The 15,257-nt window shown below is 49.0% G+C and overlaps 1 protein-coding gene across 2 annotated transcripts in view; it reads right to left on the bottom strand.

Moving 5' to 3' along the window:
• The window catches only part of LOC144947538 (papilin-like), a 42,806-nt gene extending 27,995 nt beyond the window's left edge, over positions 1–14,811 (bottom strand). For both annotated transcript variants that reach the window (XM_078876760.1, XM_078876761.1), the window contains exon 1: positions 14,608–14,811. In XM_078876760.1, the coding sequence (XP_078732886.1) occupies positions 14,608–14,689 (82 nt within the window). In that variant the 5' untranslated portion in view covers positions 14,690–14,811. The remainder of the gene's footprint in view (positions 1–14,607) is intronic.
• Positions 14,812–15,257: the final 446 nt, after the last annotated feature.

Genomic DNA, 15,257 nt, shown 5'->3' with positions numbered 1-15,257 from the left:
CCATGGCTGCATACCCGGAGACGGAGCCTGACCTGCTCGAACCTCTCATCTTGGGTAAGATGCTCGAGCTGTCCCGGGATTTGGGGATTCCTATGCCCGTGTGTGGCCACGAAAAGCTTACGTCCCGGGTGGCCGCTAAATGTCTTGATGCCCAGTTCAACCTGCGCCGTTGGAAGCAAGTCACGGCGTGGACGGGGGGACCCATCGTCGAGGGAGGTGCCACGGGTTGGGATCCTAAGAAGGCGGTGTACGTTCCTGACGGGGGGGGGCCCGCAGGAGCTGACAGCCGCCTCTGCTCAGTGGTCGGCCTGCAGTACGCCGGGGCCGCGATCTGCGCCACCGTCACGGGAGCATCGGGACGGGGTGCCTGCGGCGCGGCGTAATAACATCGACTGCTTCCGCTGCGGCCGTAAAGGCCATTACGCCAGGGACTGCTGGGCCCGCGTCCCGGGTCCGCCCCAGCAGGAGGCCTCGTCAGCGGACGTGCCACGGAAGGATCCTCCAGGACAGGCAAGTCGGTGCGCACCAGACACCCGGCAAGGCTTGACACCTCACTCATCACCGTTGTCGTGCGATCCGGGTGTTGTTAATAACGGGGGGAGGCCATTGACTGGGCCACGTCGCTCGGTAACGCAGTGGCGTAAATTGGCACGTCGGGTCGTCGCGGCCGCTACTAGCTCGTCCACCGTACCTGGTTCTATACAAGGGGTGGACGTACGTGTGTTAGTGGATTCCGGGGCGTCCGCGACCACTATATCGGATGTCATTTTCCATCTGTTGAACATCCCACCTGAGGCCGTGCGTCCGGTATACGATTCTTGCGTCGCTGCCAACGGGGGTAGCATGGGCATTGTGGGCCAGGTGGACGCTACAATATCTATTGGGGGAGTGTCGGCCTCGGGAAATGTGTTAATTTCGAGGTCCCTCGCGGTTCCTTGCTTATTGGGAACTGACTTCCTGGCCAAGATGCCCATTCTAATTCGAATTAATCAAAACTGCATTGAATTACCGAGTGGCCTTAAAATGACGTTTCTACCGTCGCCCTGGGGGCGACCTGCTCCGGTCGCTCAGGTGCAGGCGTTGTCCGAGGTATCTGTTGATATTCCACCTGGCTCACAGATGCTTATCCCCTTGCGATATCGGAAGCCTGTACCTGGTCGTCAGGGTGCAATTGGGATTTTGTTGTCGCCGTCCGCCACTATAACGGGCGGAGCGGCGCTCGTGGGGGCGCAAACTATTGTCCGGCATGACCAGCAGCCGTTTCTGCAGGTTCTTAATGCGAGTTCTGAGAATGTGTGTGTGCCGGCTGGTACGGTTGTGGCCCATGCCACTACGGCGTTTACGGCACAAGATCATCTGGGCAGCCAGATCGTGGTTGGTGGTGTTTCAGGTCCTGGTGCCGCTGATAATCGCTGGATCGCCGAATTGTGTGGGGAAAATTCTTCCCTTTCCGGGGAACAACGTTGTGCGCTTTGTAAATTATTATTGAGTTATTCTGATGTGTTTAGCTCCGACGATTTGGACTTGGGACGCACCTCGTTGCTTTACCATCACATTGACACAGGGGACGCTGCCCCTATTCGGTTGAACTCGCATCGGATGAGTCCGGCGGAGCGAGATCAGGTTCGAGGGGCAGTGGATGACATGTTGGCTGCGGACATAATATCTCCATCTAACAGCCCATGGGGCGCACCTGTTGTTTTGGTTAAAAAGAAGGATGGCAAATTGCGCTTTTGTGTCGACTTTCGTAAGTTGAATAAAGTGTCTGTGGCAGATGCGTACCCCCTGCCGCGTATGGACGACTCCCTCGATGCCTTGTCGGGGGGCGAAGTTCTTTTCAACGCTAGATCTCTCTTCGGGATTCTGGCAGATTCCCCTTGACGAACCCTCGCGGGAGAAGACTGCTTTCCGTACGCCGCAGGGGTTATTCCAATTTAACTGCCTTCCGATGGGGCTGAATGCTGCCCCTGCCACATTTCAAAGGTTGATGGAGTTGGTGTTAACGGGGTTGCAGTGGGAGACGTGTCTGATATATTTAGATGATATTATCGTCTTCAGCCGCACATTTGATGAGCATTTACTGCGGTTGGAGGCGGTGTTCGCCAGGATGCGTTCCGCAAATTTGAAATTTAAGCTGAAGAAATGTCACCTACTGCAACGGTCCGTGCGCTATTTGGGGCATATCGTAAGTGCTGACGGGGTGGCCACGGATCCGGACAAGACAGCATGCGTCCGTGACTGGCCGACCCCGGCCACGGTGGGGGATGTACGTCGCTTTTTGGGCTTTGCCTCATACTATCGGAGGTTTGTTCTGGATTTCGCGACGATCGCGAGGCCCTTGCACCTCCTTATGGGTAAAGGAAGGAAATTTGCTTGGGGACCGCCGGAAGAGGCGGCGTTTCAGAGCCTGCGCGATCGACTGGCTACGGCACCGACGTTAGATTATCCTGATTTCGATCACCCTTTCATTCTGGATACGGATGCGAGTGACACGGGCATTGGGGCGGTGTTGTCTCAATCAAAAGGTGGTGTGGAACGCGTGGTAGCGTATGGTAGCCGGGTTTTGTCTCCCGCAGAAACTCGCTACTGCGTCACACGCAGGGAACTTTTGGCTATTGTTTTCTTTCTCCGCCAATTTCGACCGTATCTCTACGGTCGTTCGTTTATTGTTCACACGGATCATGCGGCCTTGCAGTATGCTCTTAAGATGGACCAACCATCCGGCCAGTTGGCGCGGTGGCTGGACACGCTGCAAGAATTTTCCTTCCAAATTCACCATCGGAAGGGGGTGCGTCACGCGAATGCGGACGCGCTTTCTAGGTTGCCGCAGCCATCCCCTTGCGCGTGCGCATCGGGGACGCATAGATGTGCGCCGATTCAGCAACCCCCTCAGCCTGTTGCGTTGGCGGTCGAAGTGCCTGAAGCTCCAAAGGAGCCGGGACCGGCTGATGGGATTCTGAATCTTCCAAGGGCTGTGTGGATTCGGGAACAAATGTTGGATGGTTCATTGGTCTCGTTACGGAATCGGACTGCGGAGAAGAGTGGGGGACTGGGTACGGGTGGTATGCTGGAAACCGCTCTCCGCGATGGTCTGCTAATGTGGAGGGAAGGGTTACAGGAACGCTGGCGTCTGGTTGTACCGGCATCCTTGCGGTACGAGTTGATTAGGACTCTGCATGGGGACATGCTTTTACATCTGGGGGTGCAGAAGACCCTATTGACGCTGCAGCGAAACTATTTTTGGCACGGCATGACAACGGATGTCGTCGGTCACGTTCGCACGTGTCCCGATTGTGCCCGGCGGAAACCACCTAAACAACCATATGTGCCGCCCATACAATCTATTCAGGTGTCTAGAGTTAACGAATTGGTGGCATTGGACATTTTGGGACCCTTCCCGCCATCCACTAAGGGAAATAAATACTTGTTAGTTGGGGTAGAGTACCTCTCCCGCTGGCCGATGGCCTGGCCTTTGCCTGACCAGTCAGCGGCGTCTATCACAGACGCCTTTCTATTCGGGTACGTTATGGACAAGGGGGCGCCGGAGAGGCTCCTCACAGACCAAGGCCGTAATTTTTCTTTTAAATTGTTGGGGGAGGTGTGCGCGGCCCTTGGAACTAAAAAGATACGGACATCTCCCTACCATCCGCAAACGGACGGTATGGTCGAACGGCTAAATCAGACATTGTCCGCCATGTTGTGTCACACCGTGAGTGAAAAACAATCGGATTGGGATTTGCATATCCCTGGGGTACTTTCGGCATACCGAATGACACCGCATGCGGCTACAGGATATTCGCCGTTTTTCCTTATGTATGGTCGCGAGAACGTGCCGCCAATGGATGTGCAGTTGGGAACTGGAGTGAGGGGACCTGCTAAGCCTCTTCCTGATTACATTCGGGATACTGTTTGCCGGGTTACTGAGGCATGGGAGGGGGCCCGCATGGCTACTGCCAAAGCCCAGGCCCGGAACGAGCGGTGTGCTCGACGCTCGAAGGGGGAGTGCCCCTGGAAGGTGGGGGACATGGCCTGGCTCCATTGCCCGCAGGTGCGGCCAGGTACCTCGCCAAAATTACACAAACCATCGCAAGGGCCGGTCCGCCTCATCGAGGTTCCCAACCCACAGTCCGCGCGTGTTCGGTTTGGATCTCGGCGTTGGTTCGTTCACACGTCGCGCTTGAAACCATATGTGGCCCCTCGAGACGATGCGTCATCTCCCGATGTTGCCTTGCCGGGGTCTGTGGCTGCCGACTCATCCTTGCCTGTGCCTGTTGACCTTGCAAGAGCGCCTGTCGTACCTTTTACAGACAAGCCGGCCGTGACATTGCTGGAGACAGGAGACTCTGCTCGGGGTGTGCCTACCACGGTTGCGGGGACTCCGAGCCCCGCCGCCCTTCCGACCCCATCGCAGACACGATCGCAACGCACCCCCGACGCTGGGCCTTCAGGGACACGTGACCGGGACGTTGACGGGCCTCCAATAGCGACAGGAGGACTTCATCCTGTCGCTCCTAAAACCCCGTCACGTTCCCGGTCTGCAGGAGGGCCGCCGCCCGTCCGGGACGGACCGGCGACCCGAACGCGCTCAAAGTCCCTTACATTTCGTTAAATTTTACTGTTGTGTTGTTGTTGTTATATTTATTGTATGCTTCGTTGTCCTTAAATGTGTGATGGTTGTGTTCGCTCACATTACTGGTCTCGTTATTGTTCAGCCGAGGTCGGCTGGATTTTCTCTACGGGGGAGGGTGGTGTAATGCGGGCGTAAACGGCTTCGCGGATATGACGTCATGGGGGGAGGAGTTAGGTCACGTGGGTGAGAGGGGTGAGGTCTTAAGGTAGAGATACCGAAAGAGACGGGAGAGTGTGGGAGACGGAGTTAGAGTGAGGCCACGCAGAGCGGAGGTCGAGGAGTGGCGAGATCGCCACATACACGGGGGAGTAAGACTTGGCACCGTCGGCCAGTGGTGACCAAGCGCGGAGGAACGACGGGCAGCAGTGGAGCTGCAGTAAGAGCAGCGATGGAGCTGCAGTGATCGCAGCCGGAGGACTGCACAAGGGGTCTGCAGCGGAGCTGCAGAGGTGTGGAGGCTACGAGAGCGAGGGCAGCTACGGAGCTGCCAGGGAGAGAGCTCTGAGCGAGGGCCGTGCGGGAAAAGTGTAAGAACCCGAATAAAGGACGACGGAGACAGAACCAGTGTTGTGTATATGCCCCCCTTTTTAATATTTAAAATTATTTTTTTTTTAGAATTATTCTGCCAACATAGATAATATAATTTTTTTAATAGACGCGGCAACGTGGGAACGAACACGCCCCCACACCCCCACAGAGGCCCCCACACACTAACACAGATGTGCGCACACCTCATTTCAAAGGAAAGAGGGCATGAAAGAAGGGTAATCAAGATCATAAAAACTCCCCGAATTTCACACAGGAGGAACAAGGGAGGGGGGAATGGCAGGCAGAGGGTCGAAATGACACCCTCTCGTAAAAAAAAACCTTGCAGGGCCGGGCACCGCGGAGGAAGAGATGGTTATGTTTTTAACAAAGAAACAGCATTGACGACAAAAAGCACACACGGGTCTTTGAACCATGTTAGATGCACAAGTAAACTTAGCCATGAAGATTAAGCAAACAGTATCCATCCTCACTCCAATTGGAAAGCAGACTACAGTCTGCACCAAAATCGCGACTCATCATTGTTAATTAAATACTGACATTATTTACCTTTAAAGAATTTCTACACGGCCGGGCCGAAGCATCGAAGAACAATTATGGCATATATTTCGCTCCAAAACAAAATTCCTAGCCAGGATAGCAGATTAAATAATCACAAGAAGTCAAATAATAAGTACGGAATTAAAGTGAATATCCTAGGAGCTAACGGCGAATAAGGCTCTCAAAATTAACCAAACACAACGACCCAGGGGAAGCAGCAACACGACCGTCTTTGTCTTTCCGAGAGGATCTCCACACGCAGGCACAAAAGCAAGGAAATGAGACCAATAAAACTCCCGGGCAATGGCTCAAAGGAAATTAACACGCTCTGGGAAATAAATAAATAAGCCCATGCGCCAGGTGCTTCCACCGTGGAAACAACCGTCTTTGTCTTCCCACAACACGGACAGCAAAAATTGCACACGCAAGGAATAACATCTCCATGAGAGATCGGGTCACGATGAAACATCGGGAACACGGTTTCGGCATAACTGGGGCATAATGGAATAAGTCGCATTTCAACTTCCAAACCAAAACAACTTAAGCTGTGTGAGACAAAAGATATGATCCCCGAGCGAGGGCGGAAATAATTAAGCTCGCTTAACGCGTAGGTTGTCGCAACAAATATTATTCAGTAACAAAAACATGGATTCGAATATCTCTTTTATATATATAGAACTCGACGCGAATCATCGGTCTGGCTAATGGATATCTTCGTTGGCGCCGTCACGAGCCCCCCCCCCTTCCAGAACGACACACAGCTGCGTCTTCAAAGCTAATAAACACACGGACAAACACGCACGCGAAACACACGGACGGACACACACACACACGGATGCAGATGGCCCCACCCACAAGAAGGTTTTATGACAGACTTTGAACAACTCGGGAAACTGAGTGGATATTCTCGATATAAGCCAAAAAAAAATCCATTCAAGAGAGATCGTCAGGGCCTCTGGCCCCATCACACATCGTCAGGGCCTCTGGCCCCATCACAGATCTTCTGGGCCACGGGCCCCACCAAACAGATCCTCACCGGGGCTCAGGCCCCCCATCTCATCTCGTCGCCAACAACGAAGGAGCTCTTCCGTCATCCAGAATGACGATGTTCGCGGGGTAGCGACTTGCATTGACAAGCTGAGGTCTGCACCACCTAAGAAGAATTACTACACTGAGCCGCCGAGCTGCGAGTGAAACGGACGGAGATTCCAGCTATCACTCTCGAGCCAACAACTTCAACCCAACGTCAATACCAGCAACGAACGAAAGCATCGTTCATCGCCAGAGCGACAACCAACGAGAACCGACTCGTCATCCAGCAGTGGAGAGAAAGAGCGAGCCACCGCGCCGTCAGCTACAAGAGCGCGCCACCGCGCCGTCAGCTACCGAGAGCGCGCCACCGCGCCGTCAGCTACAAGAGCGCGCCACCGCGCCGTCAGCTACCGAGAGCGCGGCTGCAACCCGCACGGGCGAGAGGAATCTGCGAACCAGGGTCGTATCACCTCCCCCACTCACAACCTCCAGGAAGCACATAAACACACACGCACACACCTACTTCCCGCGGGGCATGCAAGAATTTATCCAAGAGACAATCCACCTCTCTCACAATGGGACCAACCCTAGACAATCATCAGAAGACTAATTATAAAGTTTGAACACCAGCTGGCCGTAAGGAATCGTGGCCCTCTGAGTAATTAAGAATCCGTCGGTTATAAGAGGGTGAAGTTTTTTTTTCTTGTTTTTTTTTGTTTCTCTTATCGCATAAACGACCAATAGATTCGTCGATGCAAACTAAAACCCTCGAAATCCTCATTGCGAATCGACCGTGCACAAAGAGAGAAAATCTTGTCAAACCAGTTTTCTTTGTCTTAGAGTCTCGCGGAAGAATTAATTAAAACCGAGCCAAATTCGCTCTCCCGCAACACGCCTCACCCACCATTGACTCCAACCTTCCGTTAAAAGGATTTCACACTTGCCGATTAATCTATTGACATATACTTTCGCCTCTTGGGTATGATAAGTGATTTTTATTACCGCAAAATGAAGTGTGTCATGCTTGTTTTCAAACTCGGCCAGTCGCCGATTGTGATCGATACAAAAATGAACTAATGAGATGCCTGGTTGTTAGGAGGGTTTTTTTTTTAGTCATTCAGTTCGTTAAATGCATAAGAGTTTTGAGTTATTCATTCATTTTAGTCAAACGCATAGTCTCGTAATTGCATAAGAATTTTAGTTATTCATATTAATCGAACGCATGATATCGCAAATGCATAGGGGTTTGGTTATTCATGAATTATTGACGCATGTTTGACCTGCATGATAGAATGTCACATGCTTGTTAGAATAAAATTGCTTCACACCAACTGTTCGAGTGCTTCTTTCCAAGTCCATGCAAAACTATCTTATTTTTGATAACTGTATCCTGTGATGAGATATGAAAATGGAGACCTAAATATCATAACACACACTAGGATAATCGGTAAACGTTTAATCAATGATCATCGTGTTATCCTGATTGACAACTCTGGATAGACGAAGCTGAGCCAAATTATCATAACTGCACACACTAACATCATCGCAAGCATCCGCATAAATTACTACGATTATCTCCGCGATTATCATAAATTATGCATATAATTACTCACACCATCATAATTTATGCATATCAATACACGCATTATCATAATTTATGCATGTTAATACACACATTAACATAATTAATGCGATTTGCGCATTTTTCGGAAAATTATTAATTTTTATTATTTTCATCAAATTTCATAACTCCAAGACATACAACACCAGGATCGAGTCCCTTATTACAAATATTATAGTAATTTGAAAGATACAATATGTACGTGCATTAGTTTTTGCTAGCCTTGACAAACATTTGGCAAATTGCAACCGTGCATTTTCAATCGAAACAAGAGGTAAAACAAATTTTGTATCAACTTCTCATCTGACAAATGTAATTCATTGTTTTCTCTCCAGACTCAGAGCTTGCGCGCCACGCTTGCAGGGGTTATAATGTTTACCGCTGGATATATTTATGTACACCGACATAATAAATATCGCCGTGCCCTATTTGAAAGCGTGTAATTTAATACTGCTGCTTCATACAAAAAAAACTCACGATAGCTTTCATGTAATATATTTACAAAAAGAACCAAAACACCATCACAATATAAATGGTGTAACATTGTTATATTCATTAATGAATTAGCTCTGTTATCTGTTTGCATGTAACTATCGCAATATGCGACTGCACGTTGCCTAATGTCACAAATCGCAAATGGCTAATGATGAAGCAAACTCATGCTTCTTTGATTTCACCCTGTCATGCATGTAATATTATTAGAGTAAAAAAACCAACGCCGTTATTATTGTTGTAATGTGATTTTTCGTCAAAGGAACACAGTTAGCGAGTTTATTTCAGTTGACGCGCATTAGAGAGCCGAGAGGCTTCAATGACGAAATCCCCGAAATAGCGTCTTAACGGCTTGCGAACAAAGTTCATTCGCAACATTACACTCGTGTTCATCACGATGGACAGTCAGCTTCCCAGTTTAACACGTAGGCTTTCGCAACCAATATCGTCCATAAGAGGTTTTTGGGGTTAGATCGCGTAAATATATGTGTCGTTAAACCCCGCCACCACCACCCGACACAACCAACTAGTAAGGGTTGTCACGTAATCAAAACGTGTCCAATTCGTCACCCATTTGTCGGCACACATGTATCTATTTATGAGATCCAAACCGCCCCCAAAAAAAACCTCTATTACGTGTGAGCTTTCCCACCAGCCGGTGCCAAATCTCACTGCCACAGAGCGTGCTTGCCCGCAGTCACCCGGCCATTCACCGATGTCCCATGGAGAGGAGGGTGGTAGCGTACGCCGGAGAGAGGGGGGGGGCTCCGACGCACGGCTCACCGTGGCCGAAACGCCAAGAGTTCCCAGCGGCACGCCGCGCGGGACGTGGTGGACGAGGGTTCATTCCGAACACCAGCGCGCCACTTTTAGCGCTTGCGTTCATGCGCAGCCTTGCCCGCATTCACCATTGTCTTAACCGCAGGTCTTAAGATCGGGGAATTCGCAGGGTTAAATAAGTAATAACTGATGGCCCCTTTATCAATCCATTGCGAGACGAAGGTCTCCCCAATACACGTGTGTCGTGCGGATTCGTTTGACTATGCTGCACCACGGTGTGGTGAGAGTAGCTACCCGTCGGAGGCCGCGAGAAGGGCTGGGTGCAGATGCGGCACTTGTCGTAGTAAAAATAAAAAATATTTATAATACTAATATTACAAATATTACAGAGAATACATAGGGGGAACATAGACATGGAGTAGGGAGAGAGGGGGTATAGAGAGAGGGGGGTAGAGAGAGAGGGGGGTAAAGAGAGAGGGGGGTATAGAGAGAGGGGGGTAGAGAGAGGGGGTAGAGAGAGGGGGTAGAGAGAGGGGGTAGAGAGAGGGGGTAGAGGGAGCAGGTAGAGAGAGAGGGGGGTAGAAAGAGGGGGTAGAGAGAGGGGGGGGGTAGAGAGAGAGGGGGTAGAGAGAGAGGGGGGTAGAGAGAGAGAGGGGGTATAGGCAGAGGGGGGTAGAGAGAGAGGGGGTAGAGAGAGAGAGGGGTAGAGAGAGGGGGTATAGAGAGAGGGGGTAGAGAGAGAGGGGGTAGAGAGAGGGGGGTAGAGAGAGGGGGTAGAGAGAGAGGGGGGTAGAGAGAGAGGGGGTAGAGAGAGGGGGGTAGAGAGAGGGGGGTAGAGAGAGAGGGGGTAGAGAGAGAGGGGGTAGAGAGAGAGGGGGTAGAGAGAGGGGGGTAGAGAGAGGGGGGTAGAGAGAAAGGGGGTAGAGAGAGGGGGGGGTAGAGAGAGGGGGGTAGAGAGAGAGAGGGGGTAGAGAGAGAGGGAAGGGGTAAGGAGAGCAGAGCGTGATTTATTTCGTGAAATTTTTCATTAAAAAGGGGGGGGGGTTACATAAAGCAAAGCATAAAAAAAACCGAAATGATGAACGAAGCAAAGTGCCGACTACACCGAGCATCTTCTTGTTTCCTCTGATCGTAAAAGGAAAAAAAGAGAGGAGCGGGCTTGGTGAAGCTATGGAGGGGGGGGGGCAGGAGAGGTTCACACATCATTCGCTACTGCCTGTCTTTGCCGTGTGAGGCAGTCGAAATCAGGTCACTCGGTTCGTAGTACAGTGCACCAGCCGCTGCATGAACGCTCCCTCCACTGACTTTATACCCTTGACAAAACCAAGGACACTTCAACAATGTCGACGTAACCTTCCACGTCTGCATGCTCGTATCTCATAAATAGTTGTCATTGTTTTATAATGTACTTGTACTGGCCCGGATGAGTGGAGGTTTTTTGTTCTTCATTTATTCTTCACGAATGTTTCAGCATTTTTCACGAACAAACGTGTGCGCGGGCGAACGAAAACAATGTTATTGCCATCATCATAATAAAATAATGATAGAGCAACTTTTTCAATAAAACAACAATTTGATAAGGAGTGGCATTTATCCTTCGCTCATGTTTTGCATTTTTCACGAACAAACGTGTGCGTGGACAAACGAAAGCAATATATTGCCATCATCATCATCATAATAATGATAGAGCAACTTTTTCCATAAAACAAACATTTGATAAGGAGTGGCATTCATCCTTCGCTCATGTTTTACATTTTTCACATACAAACGTGTTTTACCGTCACCATCATAATAACGATAGACCGACATGCCCTTGGAAGGGTCGAGGGGTGCAAGATAAACTCTTAAGCGCAGCGTGACATTTTAAATAACCTTGTTTTTCTGCTCAGATAGTGACATTGTTTTTCACTGCCGTTTTCCCTCTTAAATCTACACCGTCCGTTTAACAGGTCGCTTTAGCGCACTCTCCACCGTGTACAGCCAACAAATTCAGTTGGACGGTTAACTCAAATGGTTTATAACTACACCATTAAATATTCTTATTTTTAAAACATCACGTAACGTGATTTAAAGCTTTCGTGACTGCAGGGATTCATATTCTTGGTTCTTTCGGTAAAGCCGCGTAGAAGGGAAATAATAAAATAATATTTATATAAGAAATAAATATTAATATTATTTTATTATTTCCCTTCTACGTGACTTTACCGAAAGAACCAAGAATATTACTTAACGTGTTGTCACGAACTCGGCGCTTTTTATAAGGTCGGTGAATCCGATCACCCTCATGTTTTATTGGCGAAGCTAAAATGTCAAATACATAACTAGGTGGAGTGTGAAACATGGCTAAGGGGCGATTAAACATGCACGTAAGATAACCACCATGCAGCTTTTTGTGGTTGTCCTGGCAAAGGTCTCACACGTGTTTACAGGTTGGGCCCCGTGCTGTTCAGTGTGATGTCCGACGTTTTTGCTCCATATGCTGGGAGCTTCTTCAGCAACTGATTGGGCATAGTTACATGTTTTCCCTCGATTATATTAAGGTGCATCACCCTGGCATGCTAAATAAATAATACATTTTTCCCAAATTTGTCCCTCCACAAAAAAAGTTAATTTTGTATTTTTCCTGCATCTCATTGGCTGCACGGCCTTCTGTGAATCGCATCTTAACAGCAGCACTGTTCGATACAAGCAAACTCTGGACCAGTTTTGATATTCAGCGTCTCACCAGCAGAGTCATGCTTGCTCGAACCAATGCCGCTGAAACTAGTATAGGCAAAGGACCCCTACAAGAGAGCCATCTCCGGTATCACAACATATGCACACGCGACCAGCTCGTATGCCACACGTGTGACGAAGCTAACGGTGAACTTCGGCCGGTCGACACCAAACATCATCAGCAACAGCAGCAAAACGGCGACTACGAAGCTGAGAGAGACCGCGCGCGCGAGCGACTCCGTGAGTTCTTGTAGAAGAAGCTCACGGGACGCGGATTGAAACTTCGGTGCCCGAATAGCCACGCGGTGCAATCCGGAGAAAAAAAAACACACGGGGGAAATACGCCCTTTTTTAATTCACAATGCAGAACTCTAAACCATTGCAAACATTCTCTCTCTTCTCTCCCTCCCGAGAAGCCCCGGTCACGATGTATTTTAGAATGCAAGATGAATTACGCCCACGCACAAAAAAACACACAATTCACCGGGTCCCCGATTGCACGTGAGGTTTTTGAACAATTAATAATGAGACCGGCGGATACTAAAATTGCATTACCTGTAATATAACACACCAGCACATGACCTCCTCATCCCGATAAGTTACGTGTATTTTTAAATCATCACGAGCACAATCGTAAAAAGCAGTCGTAACTATACTCTTCGGTTATTTCGGCAAAGTCACGTAGGTATAAAATAAAACAAATAAATTAAATCACGACGTTTCAGCAATTGTTTCTTGCTGTGGTTGTCCCACCTGATGACGGACGCTTGTGTTGCGCCCGAAACGTCGTGATTTAATGTATTTTATTTTATACCTACGTGACTTTACCGAAAGAACCAAAGAGTATGGATCCCTGCAGTCACGAAAACTTCAAATCCAGATTCCTTAGAGCCTAGTCTCACATGGGTTGGACCAGAGGAAAACTGTCTCGGGTGTGGACCAATCAACTTCAAGGACAGCTATATATTATCATAGTTATGTTTTTGTTTGCATTATGGCTGCAGGTATTGTGGTCTATGCAAACATGACTTCTTGTAAAAAACTGTCAGTTTTGTTGCCAGATAGAAGGGTAAAAAAACAATTATCAGTTATAATTGTCTTAAAACTGCATATATTCCCTAATTCACGTGTTCCTATTTCTGTCTCTCAATATAATTCTAAATGTGTATCTCCATGCATCTATACGTAGATTTAAGTTTTTGTAAATGTTTTGTTTGTTACTGATCATGTTACAAAACCACATTTGTGATTCATGGCATCATAATAGCATTGCAAAGTATATGCAGTTATTGGAAAGTGTTTTAATCATTAATATTGGTATATTGCATTCCACGACCTAATTGAGTTTAAATTTCGATTTCTCGACAGACCTGTTTCTTCACCTGAGGACGGCTGCTTGCGTTGTGGCCGAAACGTCGTGAGAATTATTTTATTATGTTTTAGTTTTATTATTGTATTACTTCCCTTCTACGTGACTTTACCGAAAGAACCAAGAGTATGTGGCCGCTTTAAATTTCCACGTGATAAGCTACTTCATTGAACTATCAGACAATTATAACTGTTAAGAAAAATAGCTCTATAACTCAGTGGGCCTTACCTGGTAGAAAAAAAGGATTTTTTTTTCAATATAGGTTTTAGTGTCTACCGTCAGGGCACATATTGGAGGTCATGTGTCGACTGTGCATCTGCTGTGGGATCAGGCGGCGGGTGGAAGATTTATTTTTATTTTTTTTTGGAATTAAACTAAACGACAAATTTGAGGAGGGATCCGTAACGCAAACGCGCTCACCTCCACAACCACCGCTCCCCGACACGCACGTACAGAGAGACACTTACGGGACGGACACGCGTCCACAAAGAACACGGCACAAAGACTTGGTCGAACCAACTCTAGAGTTGTGCCGCGTGGTTCTTCTTCTTCTTGTTATTCGCCACGATTGTCCGACGTTTCGCCGCACGAGCTGGGAGTCTCTTTCCATGAACGTCTCCCTATACCGGCCACCTCGCCCCGAACCATTCTTCGGGAGCCGTCTTCATTGATTCGAGTGCTGCAGAAGCTCCCCCGGCAACGTGGAGCGAAACGTCGGAACATCAACACCGAACAGGCGGGTGTACACACACGCCCAAAACCACACGGGGTTGACAAACAGTCGCCAATAACCGCGCTACAAAAACCCATTGTACGCAAGCAAGCAGTAGCAGTACGTTAAAAACTTCACATCACCCCCCCCCCCTTTCGACTCTCACTTACCCGTGTCTTCTTGCGAGTTGCAGGTGATGGCCGTGTACGCCAGGAGGTAGAAGAACAACGTGGCAGAAGTCATCGTCAACATCGTCGTCTCCTCGATGCCGTCGTCTCACTCACGAGATGTGTTAATGAGCTGAACGAGGATTTCTGTCCGTCGGCTCTGGCTGGATACGTCGGTCGGGTTTCCACCTGTTCCCCCTTTTTATTCTTCTTCTGCTGCCGCTGCTCTGTATAAACTTTCACCGCCCACACCCCCGCCCCCAAAGTACACACACGCGCAACCCACCCAAAACTCACCGCAACAGACACACACACAGAAACCCCCCAGGAAATGATGCTTAGTGAGTAAAAACACACGCAGCTTGTGGGCGTAAACGTCCAACTTTAATGCGCTTAAAGAGCAAGCCAAGAAGATAATGAGTGTATGTGTGTGTCATCACGCTTTATGTATTGCTAAGCACATTCTTTAAAGATAACTAACCCCCCCCCCCGTCCTCCACCCCACCCACACATCGGACCAACAGCCTCAGTAAGTCTCAAGCCTCATGGGATCTGAGCTCCTGTCAACAACCTGATGATGCTACTCGCGTAGCCCCGCTCTCTGCCCCGATCATAAGTGCAGCACGTGGCCAGTTTAAAAACAAATTACCGGA

The sequence above is a fragment of the Lampetra fluviatilis genome, chromosome 45, assembly GCF_964198595.1.
Source record: "Lampetra fluviatilis chromosome 45, kcLamFluv1.1, whole genome shotgun sequence".
NCBI lineage: Eukaryota > Metazoa > Chordata > Hyperoartia > Petromyzontiformes > Petromyzontidae > Lampetra > Lampetra fluviatilis.
Note: the sequence above shows the minus strand (reverse complement) of the source record. Positions and strands in the feature narration are given on the sequence as shown.